At 44.2% G+C, this 13,558-nt stretch overlaps 1 protein-coding gene across 2 annotated transcripts in view; it reads right to left on the bottom strand.

The window, feature by feature from the left end:
* The window catches only part of adamtsl3 (ADAMTS-like 3), a 169,396-nt gene that overhangs the window by 3,894 nt on the left and 151,944 nt on the right, over positions 1-13,558 (bottom strand). For both annotated transcript variants that reach the window (XM_079997512.1, XM_079997513.1), the window contains 3 exons: positions 13,025-13,357; positions 6,158-6,341; positions 827-1,031 (listed from right to left, as the gene is read on the bottom strand). In XM_079997512.1, the coding sequence (XP_079853638.1) occupies positions 827-1,031; positions 6,158-6,341; positions 13,025-13,357 (722 nt within the window). The remainder of the gene's footprint in view (positions 1-826; positions 1,032-6,157; positions 6,342-13,024; positions 13,358-13,558) is intronic.

The raw sequence follows: 13,558 nt of genomic DNA, 5'->3' as shown, positions 1-13,558 counted from the left end.
TACAAGCGACAGCGTTTGATGGAAATGCACAGTGTTTCATACAGCTCTCAGGTTTTGGAACTTTTCAGGTTGCTAATGATATTTGACCCTCTCGAAACACATAAAATATATAATGCAACTGACGTTAGGATCAGATTTAAATGGTAGATGTCAGAGCATGTTCCTGATGGGAGTGTGGTACTGTGTTTTTATTGTTGATGTACTTTTTTACCTGAACAACACACTTAAACCTGTCCCCAAGGGCTCCCTGCCCGTTACAAAATGTATACAGAAAAAATATAATTATTAAAAATATAATTATAGAAAAATTGATTATCATTAATAAATAAAATATAGATATTTTTTTCCGATTATATATTTAATTCTTTGAGATTATGTTGTATTTTTTAACCCTAAAAATGTGCCAACAGTTCTTACAAAAATAAGCCTTGAGGTTGCTAGGCGTGGTCGCTATAATGTTTGTGGAAACCGAAAACGAAAGTAGAAGGCAATATTATCCTTTAATCATTTAGGGAAAAACTGTGTTCCCGGGGCGTATCAGAGGCTTGACATAACACATACCCCAGGAACGCAATGTTTTTCACCAAATAATGTACGAGTGGTGGTGAATATAAACAGGCTATGTTGACTGCATGAAAGGGCTCAAATATTTAGTGTCCAAACATTCAAAGAAATGGCAGTCATCCCATTGTACTACGTATCGGAGCTTTGTACACGTGGCAGTTGGGATCAAGGTTGTGATCAATCGACTCCCAATGATCGACAAAAAAAAGGTTTAGGTAAAAAAAAACAGTGGTTTTCCTCGAAGTCAGATGTTCCCAGTCACCTTCCCCCACTGGCTGGTGACCCAGGTGGGACAGGCGTCCGAGCTGCACGCCTGCCGTTCCTCCGGCCGCGGGGCCCGGTCGCAGGCCGCGGGCGGCAGCGACCGCAGCGTCCCGCCCGCCTCCAGGCGCTGGCACGACACCCGCCGCTGCCTCCAGCCGCCGCCGCATGAGGCCGAGCACGAGCACCAGGAGGACGCCTCCCAGCTGCCAGAGAGGGGAACAACATGCAGGCAGGATGAAGTCAGGGTCGCAGGTCACGCCTCATACACAATTACTCCCTTGATGTCAGGTGTCCCAAACCCCGTTCGTATCGGCGCAAACTCAATGTTGACAAAGATAATGATGGAGCTTCCTGTCGGGAGGTCATGACTGTTATCAGGTCTCCTTGCGTTTGATTGTGAATTCATTTTCTTGCCGTGTTGGCTATTCATAGGTACCAAAAATGGAGGGAAATGTAAAAATAAAAAATAATTACACTGTTAGTACAGTGTCAATAAAGGTCTTTGGTAAAAAAAAAGTCAAACCAAATATATAATATAAACATGATTGCTGAACAAGTTGAAAATGAGATTCTGATGATCTGTCGTTCGATCACAGTTATAAATTTCTCAACGGCTCAACTGACTCAACGACGCTGCCCTCCACCAGGGGGCGTTATGCTGAGCTCCTCCAGGCCCGAACTGACTTCGGGCGGAGCTGGCGGACCTCGACCTCCATCAATCCGGTACGAGGCCTCGGTAAATCCAAACAGAAAGCAGAAACACAGGAGGACGAGGAGGAGGAGGAGGCAGCGCTCTGCGGGCGTCCTGCGCTGCCCGGTGCCTTGTAAAACCACTGGTTCCCTGACAGGGGTCAATTTAACACATCTGCTCACGCCATACGAGGTTCTGCTCATTCGGGGAGATGAACGAGCAGGATGCACAATACGTCTTCATCCATCACACATCTGCAGAAACAGTTTGGACGCCGGGAAGACGAAGAGCTGAGTTATGGACGACACCTGTTCGGGGCAGTAAATCGATGCCGGGGCAGCGACCCGAGGGATCTGCTTAACGGCCTCAACACTCTGTGTGTGTGTGTGTGTGTGTGTGTGTGTGTGTGTGTGTGTGTGTGTGTGTGTATGTGTGTTGTTCTGCTTCTTGTGATGCTGTGTCCATGTCAACCTGCAGATCGGTCAGTGGCCCCGTTGTCTGTCTGTCTGTCTGACTGACTGTTTGTCTGTCTGCCTGTCTGTCCGTGTCAGCAGCTGGATTCCTGATGTACTCAGTAAAACATCAGCACTGTATGAAGAACCAGACTGAGACATTTATTGCTGTGAACATCAGCCTTGTTCACGATGAGATCTGTTTGTGTGTGTGTGTGTGTGTGTGTGTGTGTGTGTGTGCATGAATGTGTAGGGGAATTTTTTTGCAGTCACACGTGGAAAATTTGCATTTTTTTTTCTATATTTTTATTTCACTTTTTCAAGCTTATTGATTTAGTCCCAGTAAAGGGAAACATTTATAATGTACGACTAAAAATCGACAGAAAAGAAAATCAAATTCATGAATGTTAAATTCGGAAACTCAATATTTCTCAGGTGTTGGAATTAAGATACGCATTTTAAGTTGAGGAAAAAAAGCTAAGACATTGGTTTAGCAAAAAACAAAAATGTTTTAGTTGATCTAATGACTCCGAGCCAATTATTTTTTTTTTCTGTGCAATGGACCGTAGATATTATTTAAGACGGCTGGGTTGATTTATTCAGGGGAAAGACAGGCTCCATGAATGCAATGCAGTGCTAATATTGGACATAACAACGTTAGGTTTCTCAACATTAAAGCCTTCAGTGAGGTCGCTGCTATGACCAGTTATAGATGATGGAAACCAAACTTCTAAAAGGCCTGGGTTGAAACGGTGCAAACATGTCGGGGGGGGGGGGGGGGTGGTAGCTCAGGCGGTAGTTCGATCCCAGGCTCCTCCTGCTAGCATGCTGTAGTGTCCTTGAGCAAGACACTTAACCCCTAATTGCTCCTGATGGCTGCGTCCGTCAGTGTTTGAACAATTGTTAGTCGCTTTGGATAAAAGCGTCTGCTAAATGACTAAATGTAAATGTAAATGTAAATGTCCCTTACACATGTTGTCATGGAATTATGCCCAATATATATTCCGTCTCGCCATCGGACGATTGCCGGTTCGATCCCCGGCTCCTCCTTTAGCGTGCCGATGTGTCCTTGAGCAAGACACCTGCTCCCTGAACGCCGCTACATGGCGCCCGCTGCTCCTAGATACGTCAGTTACTAGGATGTAAAATGCAGAGAAATGCATTTCATTGCCTCAGTACTTGTACTCTGTGCAATGACAATTAGTTGAATCTAATCTATTATGGTCTGTGAGATGAAAGTGAACTTTTACAATCATAAACACTAGATAAGTAAATATAAATATCTATGTTCTCACCAACTAGGACGTGGCCCATGAGATTAACGCCACATTCTTAAAATATCTGGCCATTGCACTGATATGACATCACCTCAGCCTGCCCCCCTGACAGTGACGCCCCCATGTGGGATGGAGTGATAGAACCATCCCTCTCTCCAATCGCCTGAGCCTCAGGATCCACCTGACGGGAGGACGGCTGGGCGTCCACAGAGGTTCAGCGGGGACCTGATGGATGTCGGGCGTGGGGGGTGTGTGCGTGGGGGGCTCAGAGAACAGGGCAGGAGAGGCAGGGGGGTTGGGGGTTGGGGGGGTTCAGATGTGAGATTTTGCTGTGTCTTCACTTCTGCTGATCGAGTTGCTCTCACAGAATTTAATCACAAGCCGAACCACGTTTAACCCTTCAGCCATTTTGTTTGAATCAGTACGGGGAGGTGAGTGTGTGTGTAGGAAGACCCAAGCTGACAATGGCTGCCATTAGCTGACACTCGTTTCTCCCATATAAATACATATATATAGTATATACTGTATATATATATACTGGACTTGTATATACAGTATATAAACTGTACAGTTTACGTGCTTTCAGGGGTGGACAGGGGTCAGCATGGACACTGTGAGCTCCCATACGCAGCAAGCTGCCATGCACTGTGTGTTCTACACCTTTCTATCATAGCAACATTCACTGTTTCACCACTTTGTGCTACAGTAGCTCTTCTGTGGGATTGAACCAGACGAGCTAGACTTCACTCCCCACGTGCATCTTGGGCCCCAGGACCCTGTCGCCGGTTCTCCGGTCGTCCTTCCTTGGACACTTTTGGTAGTAACCACTGCACAGCGGGAACAGCCACAAGACCTGTGCTTGTGGAGATGCTCTGACCCAGTCGTCCAGCATCACAATGTGCTCCTTGTCAAAGTGGCTCGGATCCTTACCAGGCCCATTTTTCCTGCTTTCAACACATCAACTTTAAGAACTGTATCTCGCGCATTTCTAAAATCACTAGGAGCCACCAAATACGTTGGAAAAACCTTTCCGGAAGGAAAATATGATTTGTTCGTTTGTGGTTTTTTTTGTTTGTTTTTTTATCTCTCAGGGTATTTTCGAAACCGAGTTTGATATATAAATAGTAAATAAATGTTAAACCGTCAAGTTAAATATTCCCATTAGATTACATAAGGAAACACAGTTCCCTTCATCCACGAAGAAGAAAAAAGCTGATGTCACTTCTGTAAACAGATGTTTAAAGGGCAGCACCAGGATTCCTCGGTTCCACTTGTCTGTGAAAACGTTCATATCTGTGTTGTTATGGATTACGAGAAGCGGGTGGAGGAAGCTCTAAATCATATCTCGGACCTTAATCTGACCAGTGCGATTGATCCAAGTCAGTGTAAGTAGCTTGTTCTGGACTACATCTTCCGTGATAATCATCAGTTTTCCGACAGCGACGCCAAGAAGGACAGCGATGCTGAATCTGAATCTGCATTATCCCGGACTTGGAGAACATTTCAACCTGAACGCGATGATGAAATGGAATATTTTCAAGAACCACCGGAGGAGACCGAGGCAGAGCCTAGTTTCTCTTTATTCACAGATAATTATAATCTTATCACAACGGTGCCATAAGCCTTCATCTCAAGCTAACATATTGATGTGCATATTTCCTGCCAAATGTGATGTATTTTCACAATTTTATTAACAGAATTGGCAACCTGGAAGCAACCACATCAAGATGCATTACAGTTTTGATTTCGCTCAACAGGTTAGTACACTGTCTAAAGAAGTGATGTCAACTTTGGCTATTCATCGTAGAGGGATTTACATGAAAGGGGTTGACAAAGGCTACATCAGAAATTAAATATGGGTTGGTCAACTATTAACATTCCTAGGCTGAAGGCAGTCAATGGTGCTAAGTACCCCACACGCCCACTACATTCCAGAACCTGACAGATCAAACACTGCTTTTGCACATTTTCTGATGTTCACATTTTTTCTTAAGGCCTTCATTATTCTTTTCAGGTTCATTATCCATCAGATCCCTTTTAGCCAGGCCCAATGTATTTCTTGACTCCTCTAAAGTGTCGCCCTTTTGTTGTCTGCTGTGAGGAAATACCACAGCAAGCCAACTAATGGTTGGACGAAGGTATGTCATCCAGCAAAGCGGCAATGCTGTGATAAGTTACCTGCCCCACTTCTTCCAAGTGTATGGTCTTAAGGAGACCAAGGTAAACTTTCACTGTGACAACTGTAGTGGACAGAACAAAAAAGAGTTCATGCTTTGGTACTGTGCTTGGCGTACAGTGCATAAGCTGCACCATCGCATGGATCTACACTTCCTGATAGCAGGGCACACCAAGTTTTCAACAGACTGGGGCTTTGGACTTATCAAGCAGAGTTTCAGAAAGACGAGGGTGAACACTTCTGCTGAAATTGCAGCAGTTGTTCAAAACAGCACAGTAAAAACAATCAACATCCCTCAGCTAGTGGGGAAACAGGATGGCTCAGTGCTGGTGCAAAGCTTCAACAGGCAAGAACACCTGAGCCCATACTTCAGACCATTGCCACAGATCAAGCAGTACCAGCACTTTTGGTGGGTAGTGCATCACTGTCTTGCGTGTAAACTGCAAGTAATGAATCTACAAAGCTTAAACTAATGTTATAGTCAAACAAATACATTTTTAAATACAATTCTTGGATTCAGATTCTAATTTAAGTGTTTAAAGTGTAAAGTGTTTAAAGTGCAAACAATTTTGTGATTTAAAATGTGTATCAAAAGTAATTTTATTTAATGTGATGTATGCAATGTAATGTGATTTACCATGCATTTGTTGTGTCTTAAGTGTGCATACGTTTCATGTGATCGTGGGTTAGTTTTGGGTTCCAGGCGTGTTAGCAGTGTTTTTGGGGCGTGTACCTAGGGGGGCAGTTGAGCACGTTGCAGGCCGTTGGGGTGGTGGGGGGTCTGGGCAGGTGGTTGCAGGCAGCGAGGTCCGCCTCCCTCCCATCCAGACCGACACAACGCGCCCTGCGAAAGCGAGTTCCTCTGTCGCCACAGGAGGCGCTGCAGGCAGTCCAGTTTGTTAAGCGCCACACAAACTCTGCACGCACACACACACACACACACACACACACACACACACACACACACACACACACACACACACACACACACGCACACACACACAGATGTGAAATCATGAAATAATAAAAAATATATATTTTTAATTATTTTGAAAAATACCTACTGTACCCAGATTAAGCTTTAGTAAGCAGACAGGCCACTGCAATCACTTATAATTTTAACCCCATATACACATACCAATAATTTATACTGTGCATAGAATCACATTTGGAATTTTTATATTGTTTAACTTTTTCAATAACATGTTTCTTTGTTTGGTAATTTGTGTATATTTGGCAATTTTTTCATTTTATTATTGAACATTTTATTCTATTTTATTTCATTATTAAATATTTTATTTTGCAGACTGTTTAGCTTTTTGTTCATGTTAATTGTCTGTAGAGAAACACACAGATCTTCAACATGAAATTAATTCCTCGTATATGTAAATGTATCCCAATAAAATGATTCCCCAGCAGGTTGGAACAGAGCTGTTTTGTATAGTCCTAATCCCCAACATGGAGGTTTGGAAAGGCAAAGATGGTTGTAGCAGATCTACAGGACTGCCTTCCCTGGACTTTTTTCTCCTCAGAGATTCACAGAAGGTGTTAACGAAACCCGCTGAGATCACAGGATCTGTAACACTTGTCTGCATTTCCAAACAATGGAAATGCTAATTGGGAGAAGATCCAGACAACCATTTGGCTGTGTGTTATTTCAGGCCAAGACTGGATCATCAAAGCCCATTCTCACTCTTCCCTTTTCCCACCTGATCAAGGCAGACCCCCCATGACCCCCCCCCCCTCCTCCCCATGTCTCCAAGATATGTCCGGAAGGAGAGAACCCAACATGAATCCCTCTTCTGTTAAGCGGTCTGAATCAATATGAACCAATGTCAAATTCATCAGTATTGAAATAACATTATTTTTGCAGATGTTTCTATGGAAAATGAAAACTTCCATCCCGGTAGGAGGTTAATTGGCAAAGTTACACAACCTCATTTCAAATGTATTAATTCAGTGGCCGACGGGAGTAACTGCGACAACCAAGGTTGCGATATAATCAGATTAAAGATGATGATTTATGCCTTTTATTATGAGTGTTTGAATAATGTTTTTATAGTTAGTAATTAGAAATCATCTTAATAGTTAAGTTAGTTAGTTAGTTAATAGTTAATTAGTCACAAATGTTTTGTTACTGAGAGTATGGTTGTTAAAGATGACTAATGCCTGGACCATGTGTTTCATTTTATTTTTATTTGATTGTATGTAATCATTATCACAAGAGTTTATGTTGTGAGATCATGAATTGGTTTGAACATAGTGTTCTCTGAAGATGTGACTTTTGAGTGCATAAAAATTACATTCCCTAGTTGGAAAGAATTAGCCATTTAAAAGAAAGGAGTAACCCAAAAATCTGTCTCCTCCGCCATTTTGAGGGAGCGATATACACAAACCCTTCTTCACTCGAAGTGATTAAAAGAAGCACTCAACCACTGAGCCTTCAGGCTGGTTCCTGACTCGCATTTATGAAGTTTCTTTTTATTTTATTTGAAATTTTCTTTTGTTTTGTTTAAGTTTTGTTTTGTAAATTTCGCATGCAGTTAACGTTTTACTTAACAAGCCTTCTTTCTTTATATTTTATCACAAAACCTTGCGGTTTTGCAAAGTTACATTATTTTTCCTTTTTTTGTTTCTCAACTGATCACGAAGGATTCAAGCCAAAGTGATTAAGTTAGTGTGGTCAGATTCATTTGATTCGACGCACAATCGCGTTGAGAGAAGCACCCAGAAGTCATCGCCCTCAACCCAGAAGTCGTCAGAGAGTCACATCAGTTTGGGCGGACCGTCTCTGTGAGAGTGAAATCCCGGCCCTTGAAACAAGCCTCCTCCGAAAGTCCCCACACCGGCCAACTGTCCTGGTCCGCCTGGGAACCGCCGTCCAAACCACCGCCCGCTAACTCCCACGCGACGTGAATGACGCCGGTGGACGAGACGAGCACACAGGACCACCTGGGTACTTCACTCGGCCCACGAGAGCTCCGGAGCGCCGCCAAAACTCTCCCCCACGACTTGACAATCCGAAAGGCGAAAGGCTTCCAGTTCTGCTTCAGAATGAAGAGGGGTGATGTTGAATAAAATGAATGATATTTTGAGTAAGTTGACAGCCCCTATGTGCGTTCCTCATTTTATTATTTAAATGAGTCATAACTTCCTACCTCACTTTTGTTCCTGAGCTAAAGAATTTCAGCTTTTAAAAATCCCGCATTCATTTTTTTTTCTCCATCATTTATTTTATTTTCATTTTCATGTTTCCAACTATTTCATTTATTCAAGCAGATTAGCATGATAAAACAAATTCATTTATTGGAAAGGAGTTTGTCTGTTTCTGTTCCTTAAGAGGTTAATCCAGAGCTTCAATCCCTTCTTAGACTGATTAATTAAGCTAAATGATTGATTTATTTAAATTAAAGCTATTCGTTACTCCCAACTTAAACAACATGGGAGCGGTGCCCTAACAAGACAAATGTTAATTATTAAATATCAAAGTAGAGGTGTTAACACTATATGGTAATTGCCTCCGATGAAGCCAAGAGAGCCCACATGAAGCCTGATGTCTGAAGGAGTTGCGTGATGGTATCTGGAAGGTGTTGACACTTGGCTCGTCATCACAGTCTCATTACAAACACCGTGTGACCTGCAGAACTCTCTGTCTTTCACGTCGTGCGGAGGGTTTTTTGGGCTCAGACTCAGTTTGGCAGCTCATGGCGCTGCCTGAGGGGCCGCAGAATTGTACAGGTTTAGCAGCTGTTTGACTTAGGGGTTCAATTCAGCAGTTATTTAATTTAACCAGTGTTTAAACTTGGCAGTGAATTAATTTAGCAGTAGTTAAAAAAGGTACAGCACCCTAGAAAAGAGCTGAGCTGTAAAGTGAAATATATGACTGTTCTCTGATGAAATAGTATGAAATCCTGGTCATACTATTAACATTTCTTAACATCAAGTCCCACCTACTGGTTGGAATCAGCACAAAGCGTGCAGGGCGGATTCTGACATAAATCAGCAGTTTAACTGTCTCTCTATGTTCCGAGTTAAAACAATACAAGGAAAAAAACAAGGGCAGTCCAATCCCCACCCACTACCCAGCATTGAGGGGAAGGTGATGGTAAAACCACGCCCATTAATTACAATTAGCCACGCCCATCCCAATCACTCCAACACCCACTTTTTCTAAACTGTGCAGTGGATGGAGTGAGGCTCAAACCAGAGGGGGAAATCTCTGTTTGACTGAGAAATTTGTTTATTTTTGCAGAGATTTACCTGACTGTGGCAGACGAGGGGGCGTGGTGAAGCCACGGTCTGCAGGTGACTGCGCTGGCCTCTTCCCACCGCGGCACGGTGGGTGGGAAGAGGGTATCGCACAGTGCAGGAGACGCATCGCTGCGGACCAGATCGCGAGGCACACGGACCCGGACTCTGATTACCACAAACTTTGCTTTATGTTCAGGTTTTGGCCAGCGGGTCTTTTTGTTTATCCTTTGAAAAAAGAAAAGGCCCCGTTGGCACCTCACTGCCCCGAGGGTCTCCATCTCCCTCTGAACCCGCATCCGTGGGTGGAGTCTCCCACACTTACAGTTGTAAGCCTTTACCCAGAGCTCCCCCGCAAATCCTTTCTCTCCTCCCGTCTTTTTCATGCTTGATTTTTCTTTCCCTGCCGCTAACTCCTGCTCCATTTTGAACCCTGTCCTCCACCCAGGCGCTTGTTCCGAATAGAGGAGAACAGCGAGGCTCTCTAAAAGTCAAATCTTAGCTTTATTTTTGTGCACAGCACTTGAAAGCAATACCGGTAAATTAAAAATACTGATTTTCTATATTATATTTTTCCTATATTATACCTATATTTCTGTTTTATCCATAAAATTCTATGTAGGGGCGTGGCCTAAACTTAATTAATATTCATGAGCCAAAGTCCAATCGTGCCCACCATCTACAGGTAAGAGTTCAGCAAGTGGGTGTGGCTTCCCAGTGTGGGATTGGCCTCCTAAATTGATGCTGTGATCTGATTGGATGCATGTAAATAAGTGTATGTGACGACATCATGAGAATCAGAAAATACGATTGTCTGATAGAAACCGAACAAGGGGCCGTATTTATAAAAAAAAGATTAATAGGAATACCTGTTTCTACCTTTAATACATCAAGTCTTTTCCATAGTGAAGAGACAGAACACAATGCATGATGGGTAAAGTAATAAGTGAGGTTGGAAGATTTCGGCCTTTCAATATTTCAGTCTAACTTAACGCATCGGTCGGAGAGAATGTCAGAACTTCTTCTCCTCTCTTTAAACTCTCTCTCTCAACTCCACTGGCCACTTTTTCGACCCCCAAAAAAATAAAAATTGCTGCCATCTTCTCATAATCACTGTTAATAATAGCCATGAGTCGCCTGTCAGCGGGCACGGGCTCTCTGGTCTGACGCACAAACACTTCAGTGTGTGACGGATCGTTTTGGGGGGTGAAGTGGTACCAATGACTAATTGGAGTGGGCGATGGCTTCCAGCTGTGTCCACACCCCATAAACCCGTCGGGGCTGAGAGGACGGCGGTCGTCACGTGCGTGTGCCTGGGCTAATTAGGAACAAGGAGAGGAGGTCAAGTGGGATGTGAGGATGAAAACGGATGACGGTGCACAACACGGGCCCTGTGCTGCGGCGGGGGGGCCTCCGTTCCCCTCAAAATGTTATTTTTAACGGCAAAGTTGTGGTTGAGACTTAAAACGTATTTGTTTTTCACCCTATTATATACAGATTTTGAATTTATAATGAATACTCTCCTACTTTTGTCAGAATGTAAACTGTTGATTGGTTTATTGTAAATTTTACGTATATTGTCATTTTTGTGTGCAGAATCACATTTTGTATATATTTAATTTTTTGTATGTATTTTCCTATATTTTGCAATTTTTCATTTTGATTTGAATTGGCTATTTGTGTAGAAACAGTTTTCAGACAATTAGCATTTTAATGCTAATTGTCTGTACAGCACCAATTCTTACCATGTACATTTACATTTACATTTACATTTAGTCATTTATCAGACGCTTTTATCCAAAGCGACTTACAAGGGAGAATAACATTGAAGCTACATTGCGACAGAGACATTAGTGTAACAATAAATACTGCTAAGTAGTGCTAAGTACTTGTAAGTTAGGAGAGGAGGTGCTCTCTGAAGAGCTGGGTCTTCAAGTGCTTCTTAAAGACAGAGAGGGAGGTCCCTGCTCTGGTCGTTTTTGGCAGCTCGTTCCACCAACGTGGAACTACAAATGAGAATAACCTGGATTGCCTTGGTTGTACGGCCGGCAGAGACAGGCGACGCTCATTTAATGAGCGGAGCATCCGGGGGGCAACATGTGCTTGTACAAGAGCATTTAAGTAGGGCATTCCCGACAATCACTCTCTAGGCCAGCATCAGAGACTTGAACTTGATGCTAGCGGCTACAGGTAACCAAGCGGCTACAGGTAACCAAGCGGCTACAGCTAACCAGTGGAGCTCGATGAGCAGCGGAGTGACATGTGCCCTCTTTGGCTGGTTGAACACCAGTCGCGCCACCGCATTCTGTATCATCTGCAGTGGCTTCACCGCACGGGCCGGCAAGCTTGTTAAGAGGGCGTTGCAGTAGTCGAGACGGGACATCACCAAGGTTTGTACCAGCAGGTGAGTGGCATATTGGGTCAGGTACAGACTGACTTTTCGGATGTTGAATTGTGCGAAGCGGCAGGACTGGGAGACGGTGGCAACATGGTCGAGAATGTCAGTTGGTCATCAATAATGACACCAAGATTCCTCCCAGCCTTGGTAGGAACAAGAGATAGAGAGTCAATTTTAATATCAATGTTGTGATAAATACCTTGCTTTGCCAGGAAGACCAGTAGTTCCGTTTTCGCCATGTTTAGTTGAAGATGATAATCCTTCATCCATGTGGATATGTCAGCGAGACAATCCGAGATCCGCGTCGAGACAGTAGGGTCGTCGGGCAGGAAGGACAGATAGAGTTGAGTATCATCCGCATAGCAGTGATATGAAAAGCCATGTGAGCGGATGATGGGGCCCAGTGAGGTGCTGTATATGGCAAAGAGGAGGGGTCCCAGCACCGAGCCTTGGGGCACCCCTGTGGTGAGGTTGTGAGGCACAGACAGCTGGCCTCGCCATGTCACACTGAACGAGCGCCCAGTGAGGTAAGATTCGAACCAGGAAAGTGCACTGCCCGTTATGCCCATACTTGAGAGTATGGACAGGAGTATGCTGTGGTTGACAGTGTCAAAAGCAGCTGGTAAGTCAAGCAGAATGAGAACCGAGGATTTGGCAGCAGCTCTAGCAGTTTTTACAGCCTCTGTCACAGACAACAGGGCTGTTTCGGTGGAGTGACCACTTTCGAAGCCGGATTGAAGTGTATCGAGAAGGTTGTTTTTTGACAGGTATTCTGTTACCTGTCTAGAGACCGCTCTCTCTATGGTTTTGGAAAGGAATGGGAGGAGTGAGACTGGCCGATAGTTTTCTACTTGAGTGGGGTCGAGTGAAGGTTTTTTGATGTCATCTATCTATCTATCTATCTATCTATCTATCTATCTATCTATCTATTGTTTCACACACTCACTAACTCACCCTCTGCGTGCACATAGATCCAGGCAGAGAGCGTCTTCCTGGTGCTGTTCAGCACCGTGCGGCATCGATACCGTCCGGAAAACTTTCCCTGCAGTGTGTTGACCTCCAGGACGCGGCCTCGCACCAGCGTTTGGTACTGCAGGACCTGGGCGGGGCCCGGGGCGGGGCCCGGGGCGGGGACCGGGGCGGGGCCCGGGGCAGGGCCCGGGGCAGGGCCCGGGGCAGGGCCCGGGGCAGGGCCCTGGTGCCGGCTCGGCCCTGAGGAGTCCTTCAGGGTCTGGTTCTGGAAGTCCCAGCGGACTGGGCTTCTGTGGTCAGAAAGCACTGGACAGCCTGCGTAGAGACAGATTTAGTAGTAAATAATTACACTTAAAACTACTCAGTTATTACACTGTTACTACTATTTGTATATTACATAGTTACTGACTTGTAACACTGTTACACATTACAATATTACAATTATTACAATATATGTATTATAGGGTTATTACCACTGAGGTACTGCACTGTTATTACTACTTTGTGTGTGTGTGT

The sequence above is a fragment of the Zeus faber genome, assembly GCF_960531495.2.
Source record: "Zeus faber genome assembly, chromosome: 3".
NCBI classification, from domain to species: Eukaryota; Metazoa; Chordata; class Actinopteri; order Zeiformes; family Zeidae; genus Zeus; species Zeus faber.
This window is presented reverse-complemented; position numbering and strand designations above follow the sequence as displayed.